General features: G+C 37.9%; 1 protein-coding gene across 2 annotated transcripts; it reads right to left on the minus strand.

Moving 5' to 3' along the window:
* Positions 1 to 4,766: 4,766 nt before the first annotated feature.
* LOC112518642 (protein TRANSPORT INHIBITOR RESPONSE 1-like) lies at positions 4,767 to 9,762 on the minus strand. 2 transcript variants are annotated; one of them, XM_025126414.1, is made up of 5 exons: positions 9,636 to 9,762; positions 9,111 to 9,497; positions 6,895 to 7,387; positions 5,744 to 6,581; positions 4,767 to 4,989 (listed from the first exon to the last, which is right to left on the minus strand). In XM_025126414.1, exons 2-4 carry the CDS (start codon positions 9,395 to 9,397, stop codon positions 5,784 to 5,786), a joined length of 1,578 nt encoding a protein of 525 aa, XP_024982182.1. In that variant the 5' UTR covers positions 9,398 to 9,497; positions 9,636 to 9,762; the 3' UTR covers positions 4,767 to 4,989; positions 5,744 to 5,783. The 2 variants fall into 2 exon arrangements, with proteins under 2 accessions (XP_024982182.1, XP_024982181.1); XM_025126413.1 differs by having other exon boundaries at positions 9,111 to 9,762.
* Between the last annotated feature and the right edge of the window lie 211 nt (positions 9,763 to 9,973).

A 9,973-nucleotide genomic window follows, 5' to 3' on the forward strand; every position in this document is an offset into this window, starting at 1 on the left:
AATAAAATTTATAAAATTAATTAATTACATTACTGCCCTTATTAATTTATTTATATTTAATATAAGTTAATTTATTAATTAAAAAAGTTTGAGGTTATTAGATTGTTTTCGCATTTTCGTAAATCACAGGGGTTCTCGTTTGAACCTCCACCTATATATATATATATATATATATATATATTAAAACTTATTTTTTTATAATTCCAATATATGACTTGATATAATTCTGATATAAGTAGATGTGCAAATAGTAACTTGAACACAAAATTATTAGTTACACATCATTTTAAAATTTTGTTGTTTACTTTATAACGTAGTTATGTTACGTAAGGGAGTGCACTGGAGTGATTTTTTTCAGTTTTAGTTTCGTACGTTAGTTAAAGAGTTGATGTAGGGAGTGCATTGGAGATGCTCATACTCGTGCATTAAAAAACACATGCTATATTATCGTCAACTTCACTGGTGGGATGTAAGTTACATCCCACCTGAAGGTCGGAGTTAAGGATGAGATTTGAGTAGATCTGACTTTTACCCCTAAAAAAGTGGTTGTTTCTATAAATACCTCTGGTTTGTGCAAAGAGTGTGAAAAGAAACGATAAATCTTGCTAAAAAAGATAACATAAATAGAAAGATAAGAACTTCACAAAAAGAAATCGTGACATTCAAACTGACAAACGAACAAAACACACGACCAGAAGCATTACAAGAAATCAACCCACTACGCCCATGCTTTACCTCTCCAGATCCATTCCTCTCGTCTAGGCTAGCTACAGATCCCCACACATTGTCAGCTATTGTAACTTCATTAGTTGATGTCTGTATATATAAACGTATACGCTCATTTTATCCGTTTACTATCAAAACAACTAGTAAGCGCTTACACCTCAAGTGATAGAAGTCACACTCCCCTCTAGATCGTCTATTTCACTACAAGATTACATATATAAAACATTTGCGCTAATTTAACTACAATCTAGTATACTGCTTATATCCAAAACCAGAGACGGATCTCAAAAAAAAATTCAATAAGAAACAAAGATATGGATAATTTTTACAAAAATAATCATTGGTCTATTGGTTAGTTCTTTGTTATTCGTATGTGAGGTCGTGTGTTCCTCTCTTTTATTGCAAATTCTTTTAGAAACATAAATAAATTTGAAACTAAAAAATAATAACCAAGTAAAATGACACAAATGGGATTCGAATCAACCAACTCTACCAAGGGAAACTTGTGTTACCATTGTAATTTCAAATATATATATATACGATTCCACAAAACAAAATGATACGGTGACACCATTCACGACCCTATAATCTTTCACACTACAACAGATGAACTAGACAATGGCAGTGCCACCGTATATCTATTGAAGTGAGTCCACCCCTGTCGAAAACTAAAATGAACCGTAGATGGAATCAAGAGGTAAGATGTAGGCAGACTTGACCTCTATCCTAACTAGTAGAAAAAGTTGTTTCCAATCTAGTATACTAATCATGAGAGTATCTCACAACACTAATTAACCAATATGAAGTCAACTCTTGAATGACCATTTGATGTTGCAATGAAATTTGTATCAAGAAATGGTAAAAAAAAGTTTTACCCAGATGGTAAAAACAGCGAAAGTTGGGGGCATGATTTGAACTTAAATCAGTGTGGTCCCTAGAAAGCAAGAAAAGAAAGGTAGATAAAACTTACATTGCTTGTCTGCTTTCCAAAGGCAGGCTAGAGATCATCAGGTGTGATGAGGAAAAACTTGTGGACACAAAGAAATTCCTTGGAATCTATGGCACTGATGAAAATGGTCCCTCCTTCTGCTCTTTCTCTGAGTCACACTGTGTGCTTGTCTCTGTGTAAAGTAACCACTCCTGAAACCATGTTCAAATGAAGGGAAATTATCCAAAATACCCGATCGGAAAACCATCCTCTTTGGTTTACACTCATCTTATTCACTGAAACAGTCGAGATTATGCAAGTAACACTTGGGGACTGTTAGTTGGCAGCTTAACGGGACACAACTTTTTTGGTCAGCTATACATGATTGTTTGGTAATGACTTAATGATAGAGAAAATGGCTTATTCAATAAGCTTCTAGGGGGCCAATTTTTTCCAGACCTACCCATCACATTTAAAAAAACATGGTCCTTTTCATCTATGAAAAAACCTCCCAAACAAAAACATTTTCGATCTATATATAGATAGATTAATCCACACGGACAACTTTATTCATACAAGACTTAATGGAAAACTAACCAAACAACCCCTTAAGTAATTTGCGTAACCCACTCTTTTCATACTTGAACATTATATTGAAAAACGTGGGTTATGCAAGTGAGACTTGAGTAATCTCGACCATTTCAGTCAATAAGTTGAAAATGTGCCTAAAAGATGAAGGGAAATTGTTCAAAAAAGCCAATCTGAAAATCTCGTCTTGGTTTGTAGCCACCTTTTCAACTTATCGACCGAAATAGCCGAGATATGGAAGTAGCACTTACGTAACTTGCATAACCCACTTTTTCCAATATAATATTCAGGAAAAATAGACATTACGCAAGCTGCATGGACAATCTACGTAGCACACACACCTCAAGTAGCACTTACGCAAGTCTACTTTTTCTGAATATAACATCAAAAAAGTGGGTTATGCAAGTTGGGTAAGTGCCATTGCGTAATCTCTGTATTACGGTCAATAAGTTGAAAATATGGCAATAAAATGAAGAGGGGTAGATTGGCTATTTTGGACAAAAACCCTCAAATGGATCCAAGGAAAAAATAATGTCTCTTGATGGCAAACCTTTTGAACCCATCTTCATTTTCACATATTCTGTGCATTGTATACTTGTACCTGAGATGAGGTTTTCATGGTTAACAGGAAAAACATGCATCAAATAGTTGTACTGTTTCATCTGCTAAATATGAACAACAGGAAAGAGTTGTACTGCTAGTACTGGCCACAGGCAGTACATATAACTTAACAGCATTTGTGTCAAGGAGATTCCTACACTTTGCAGTAAGACTAGAGAGACTTTTTTTTTAACAGTGAGGTACTTAGAAAGAGAGCGTAAAACACCCAGTGCAAGGATAAAAACACAATTTCATATATATATATATATATATATATATATATATATATATATATATATATATATATATATGTCTGTATAGAGAGGGGGGAGGATCAAACGAGAAGACGATCAATTTCTTAGAAGACAAAGAAGTTCCAAAATCATATATGATTACACGTGATACATACGCTTAATCATAGATTATTTGTCTTTCCAGGAAAATGGATATCTCCAGAAAAGATTATCAGTTTAATTTTTTCTGCTTTTTTCTTCACTCGAACCAATCCGCCGGTCAGGAAAAAAGAAGTAAACTCTACTTTTTATAATAGTTCTTAATTATTAAATTAAAAAAATTCCATTTTCCCGGCTATTCACGGAATGTGAGAAGCAGATGATTAATCATCTGCTTCYGGAAGAAATCGAAGAATTTMTTGGGAATCCTACAAGATCCGTTCGTTCTTTTTTCTCTGACAGATGGTCAGAACTTCATCTGGGTTCGAATCCTACTGAGAGGTCCACTAGAGATCAGAAATTGTTACATGATTAAGCGTTTGTATCACGTGTAATCATAAATGATATTGAAGCTTTCCTATCCTCACAAATTGATCATCATCTCGTTTGAACCCGATCCTATAACTATATATATATATATATCCTTTAATTTATATATATATATATATATATATATATGTGTGTGTGTGTGTGTGTGTGTAGATTGAGAGAGCAGATTTCAAATACAACCCATGATATAGAGAGAGAAGGGGGATTGAGAGAGGTCGAGGGGAAACCCCCCAAAAAACGAAAAACTAGAGACATCCTATTAATCATTCATTTGTATGTCATGCACATGTACATATGAGTGATTGAAAATATTTCCTGGTTTCTATGCACATGTGCATAACATACCGGAAAATTCACTTGCAAATTACTTGTATGTACATGTGCCTACCGTATAATTTAAAAGTTACTAGAGTGTTCCTCAAATTTTCATTTTTTGCAGTTTCCCTTGAACTTGACAGTAGATATATAGGGTTCATTTTACGAGAACTCGAGAACCATTTTTACTATAGTCAATCACATGTAATATTAAATCAAAGACGCGGACAACGTTTGACGCGACCTAGGTTGTGGGCCAAGTTACCCATACACCATTAGGCCAAGTGTACTATCACATGTGATACTAAATTAGAGGCACAAACGGACTTTGACGTGACTATATCTCAAGATACAATCATCCACACACCACCAACTCCCCTCACGTGATAAAGATGTTCTCGCGATTTGGTAAAAATGGAGGTGTTCTCGTTATATATATATATATATATGTATATACCATGGTTATGCACAAAAAAACTCATGCAAGGTAAAACCAGTTGGACTGAAGGGAATGGAACCTGGAATCGAGGGAAGATGAATCGTTACTGTTGAAGACAAAAATCCTCATCTTTTTGTCTTCTTCAACTCCATGTACGACTCAAAAAGATAAGATTGTTTTCCTTGTGCTTGGTGGGTGGAATTCAAACATAGAATATAGCATACAAAAAGCAAGCATAAACCAAACCAAACGGACCCAGTAAATCCCACACAGATGTAGGGTCCAAGGAGCGTAAGATGTAAGTAGAAGTTACCTCTATCCCGAGGGGCAAAGAGGCTGTTCCAGTGAAGACCACCAAGCTTGCAGAATCTTTGGAAGGATTTGATTATGATGAGAACAATCTTTGGAAATTTGAATCTCAAACAAGGTTGAGTTTATCAGGATACAGGCGAACAATGTTAACATACAGACGTGTGATCTGGTTAGATCAAGAAAAGGGTATAAATAAATACTACAAGGAGAAATACGTCAAATATGAAAAAATGTGCCCCAAAGAACTCAGGAGATGCATCTTTTCCTTCTCTAGACTGCACGCTGGCTAATCACGATAACTGCAACCGACAAGAGATGAGATCATTTCAGATATAATCGGGCATGTTTAAGATAAAATGCAAGCCGCTCATAAAAGGTAAAAGTTCAAGCATTTAACTTAGGGATGTAAACGAGTCGAGCTTTTAACAAGCTACCCAATTCGAACTTAATAATTACCGAGCTCGAGTCGATCTCGAACACAAAATAAAGCTCACTGAAGTTCGACTCGACTCGTTCGAAAGATCAATCAAACTTTATGAGTCGAGTCAAGCGAGCCAAGCCATTCGAGCATGCCCTTTTCGAGCCAAACATTTTTATATGCTTACAAATTACATAATCACAATATAAAAATTATCGAGCTTGAGTAAATAAACAAGATATGAGATCTCGAATTCTAGCTCATAAATGAGCATCGAGCTCAAGCTCAAACAGTGAAAAGATATTGAAAAAGTTAATAGAGAGTGATACTATTTTCCGAGTTGAGCTCGAATAACCTACTACTCTACTTGACTCGTTTACACCCATAGGGTGATAGATGAGTACCGATTTCCCCCGAGTTTCGAGTCCCTAGAATGATAGACCTTGACTTTGATACCATGTGAGAGTATGTGGAACCCGTTAGATTACTCTCCAAAAGAGCCCTTGCGGAGAGATAGGAGATTCCAACATATATGGAGGATAAATAGTCTAAGTCTGGCCGTATTTGGACACTAACAAATGAAAACCACATCAGAAATCTTTAACAAACTCAAGGCAGATAATACGAGCATTTACCTCCCATAATCGCCATGAGGATTCAATCCGTGGAGACATCTCAAGAAATTGTATTCACACGATCTCGATCTATAGTCCGTATATAGCCAGGCATGTCAGACCTTGGCCCAGCAACAGTACGGTATATGTAAAGCTTCTCAACAGGACAGCTATCGAACCTCGAATCTAAACTACCGTTTTCATCTATAACTTCGACATTAAGCATAGGCATTTTCTGACTTAGAAACTTACACGCTCCATAACTAACCGCGCACGATGACATCCAAAGGGATCGCATTGTCTCCAACTTGGCCACATTAGCCAAGAGAGCCTTGTCCCCAAACGGGCAATCTCGAATCTCCAGTTTCCGAAGGCCGTCACACCCGGACAACACATGATGTAGGCCTAAATCACTATTACCTGCAAACGCAATAGAAAGCATCTCTAATCTCTTAGCATGTCTCCCTATGTACTCAAATACACGATCGGTCAGGAGACCAGATAATGAAAGGCGTCGAAGTTCCTTGCAGTGCTCTACTATGGCTCCAAAACCAACATCAAGTGGTTCAAGTGTCAAATAATCGGGAGCTCGAGGTTCAATAACGCAAAGCCGGAAACAAATTAGGTTAGGCCGGTTCCTAGCAATGGTAATCAAAGCGGAATTTGACATCTGCCGACAGAAGTAAAGAACAGATTGGAGCTTCGGGCACCCCTCTGAAACCGAAACAAGGCCTTGTTCTGTCAAGGTGACGTTTGCATCAGCAATATATGGGTCGGAAGGAAACACCCGCAGTTCTCGTAGGTCCTTGCAGGACAAAGCAACGGCATTGAGCCCGCTGTCCTCCACGTGATCCAATACCTGTTATCAAAGCTTTCATTAGTCCTAAAGGCATGGCAAAATAGAGTGACCACAAAATTATTTGAAATCAGTAACATATTCTCTGCTGCCGCTACTTAATACTCACTACAATAAAATCGGGTTTATAGGGCGTCAGAAATCTCCAAGTGCCCTGATAGACTATTAATAGGACTCGATTTGTTGCGTCCCATAAACCCGTTTTTGTTGTAGGGTACATTTAGTTTTGGTCCTACAATATAACAGGGTGCACTAGCAGTTTTGTGTTAACAATTCATAAATATTTATCAATCACAGATATGCAAACAAAACCTACCCATAGACGCTGCAGATTAGGACACTGACTGATGACCTTGGTGATATCAGGACTTCTAATGGTAGCATAACTCAGGTTCAACGAAGTCAGCCTAGAACAAACAGAATAGAAAGCTAGAAGATATGATGGATCCACATCCCAAAACCCCGACAGTCCCTTAAGCTCCTTGCAGCCCAGAAAAGCCTTGGATAGACTTGAATATACATCAGACCGGATTCCCGAAGAGTAGGCACCTGTACCCAACTCGACCAGCTGCGGGGCCCGGCACAGTAGGGTGGAGAGCTTTTCAAGTGGTACAGCACGATTGAGTCGAAGAATCTTCAAGTTGGGTGAGCGACCAACCAGGCGTTCAAGGGCAGAGAAGCTGACCTCAGAACCCAGGCAGGCAATGTTAAGAGACTCCAATGAGGTACAAGTATTAGGGAAGTGGCTTAGCCAATGCCCACTCAAATCCATCACCTCGCTCTCCCGCAAGTCCAATTTTCTCAAATTTCTGCATCGCAAGGCAGAGATAAGAATATAAACCAAACCAAACAAACAAAGTGAATCCCACCGAATAGAGTCTGGGGAAGGGTAAGATGTGTGCAGACCTTACCTCTACCCCGAGGGTAGAGCAGGCTGTTTCTCCGACTTGAAAGAAATATAGAAAGCATGATTTTGCAAGAAACATATGGTTCCAAAAGATTTACAAAAGTTTTAATATTATGAAAAAAGATAACACGTGAATGGTAGAATAGCAGGTAACGATAATCGAACGAAAGGTAACAAGCAAGATACCAAAGCATGAATAAACATTAACAACAAACGAGAAGGTACTACACCGCTAGACTAAGGACAAAGTAGCTACTGACTCTATAGCCCTCCCCCTACCTATGGCTCCGTCAGAAATCCCGAAGCAGAGATAAGAATGTGTTAATACAATATTGAAGTCCTTGAGCAACCGAGCAAGTAAGAAGTGCACCTGGAACCTGTCACTGAAGCCGAATTCTACTATAAATAAAACTGATGCTCAGGGAGGGGAGACGGAGCCAGATTTTCCCAAGAAGGAGAGACAGAATATTACTTGACATTACTTGACCTACCACTAATTTTAGCATGTAGATGGATGTTTCATCAACTAGTTAAGAAACCAAACAAAATGAACTTAATTGGTATCCTCTACACTATCAAAATTGCTATTATCAATTCAGAGTAATATAACATTTCAGGTTTCCAGCCAGAAAGGAATCACGCCGGTGCACAAAACAACTAAATAAATAATATGAATTCAGCTACTGATATCGGATTATCAGGTTCGCAATTCAAGAATCTAGACGCCAATGACTACAAAGAAATAACTATTGTATGAAAATTATGTACTCTAAGTAATAAAAAAGAAACAAGAGTAAGTGATGGGGGTACTGAAAATGATTAATCAACAAGGTAAATAAATCAAAGACAAATGTCGTCAAGCACTCAAGCTTAAAACCAAAACGGGCATTGCTATATGTCAGAATTTATGTCAAATCATGTATCGCAAATGTAAAAGAAGTAAGTGAATGATGTAGATGTGTGGGAGGATAATTTCAAACAATAGTTGTTTCTTTGTAGTTACTGGTGTCTAGATTCTTCAATTGCAAACTTGACAATCCGGTGCAAGTAGCAGAATTCGTTTTATTTCTTTGGTTGTTTCGTGCACGTGCATGAGTCCTTTCTGGTTTGATAATAACCATTTTGATAGTGTAGAGGATGCCATTAAGTTCATTTTGTTTGGTTTTCTTAACTAATTGAATGAATCACCTATCTACTGCATTTAGCCTACCCCAAAACTAAAAAATCTAAATAACAATTCATTTAACAAGAAGGGTAAACTACAACATTGGAAGAAGCAAAATCTGCATTTCGTCTTGCATTATTTTTGGTAATTACCCATCAGCCTTCCTATGGAAAGAGGCCTCAGAATTTTACAAGTTCTATACTAGTTCATTTAAAAAACAATGTACAATATGATAGATAAGACACAATTGAAAATTTGTCTAAAATAGCCATTATAGACTCCCATTTCACTTTATTGCCGCTTTTCAACCCAAATGACCGAAATAGCCAATAATGGCAATTGAAGCAATGTGGAAAAGCAAGCAATAAAGTGAGTTGGGGGTCAAAATGGCTATTTTTTTCCAGACCCAATGCTCAAATTTTCTCTTTCAAAAATGATAGATTAACGAAGAGAAATTCACCTGCAATTAGCAGCAATAGCAGCAAGTCCATCTGTACTGAAACCCTCACACGAAGATAAAACTAAAACCTTAAAGTTCTTAAACGACGTCGAGATCAACTCCAGACTCTCATCTGTAACAACCATCCGTTTAAGCCTGATCTCCTCTAACCAAGGATAAGCCCTAGACATCTCACTGATCCAAGGGCAAGCAAACCCTCCCCAACCCTCCGGCACCAAATTAAAGTCTGCAAAATGTGGTTTCCCTTTCAACTCCACCGACCTAACCTCCGGAAACCTCCTGGTCATGATACTCGGACTCACGGCGTAACAGTTCCCAACGAAAATCCTCCTCCGGCACCACCGCTCAATCTCGTACCACGACTTACACACTAACGAAACAGCATTCCTGTCCTTATCAAGTGTTATAAACGAAAAAACATGCTCCAACACCTCCTCCGGCAACGAGTACACCATATTTCACCTCCGGTAACAAAAACCTACAAATACCTCGCCCGAAAGTGAGAAATTAAGTTCGATTACTTACAATCAATCAACTGTAGATAAAACTCCAATGCTTGTAGCAAATTAGCACATGTATTTCCTTCAGATCTGAGGGAATAACACCATTAATGACGAGCTCGGATTGAAGTGGTTCGAGTTGAGGGAGAGAGAGAGAGAGGGGATTTTGCTTTGAGTTTTGAAAGGTAGTATGGCATGACAGGTGAGATAAAAATTGTGTAGAACGGGGGTGCATATTAGAAAAGTGGTGGGGTAGGAAATCAACGGTTATGAAGAGTGAGACATGTAAGATGTAGAATTTCTGGCCGTTGGATGGATGGTACTTATCTTATCGCGAAGAGGCGCTGCCGCAGATGATGACTG

The sequence above is a fragment of the Cynara cardunculus genome (genome assembly GCF_001531365.2).
Source record: "Cynara cardunculus var. scolymus isolate 2C chromosome LG 9, CcrdV1, whole genome shotgun sequence".
In the NCBI taxonomy this organism is placed as follows: domain Eukaryota; kingdom Viridiplantae; phylum Streptophyta; class Magnoliopsida; order Asterales; family Asteraceae; genus Cynara; species Cynara cardunculus.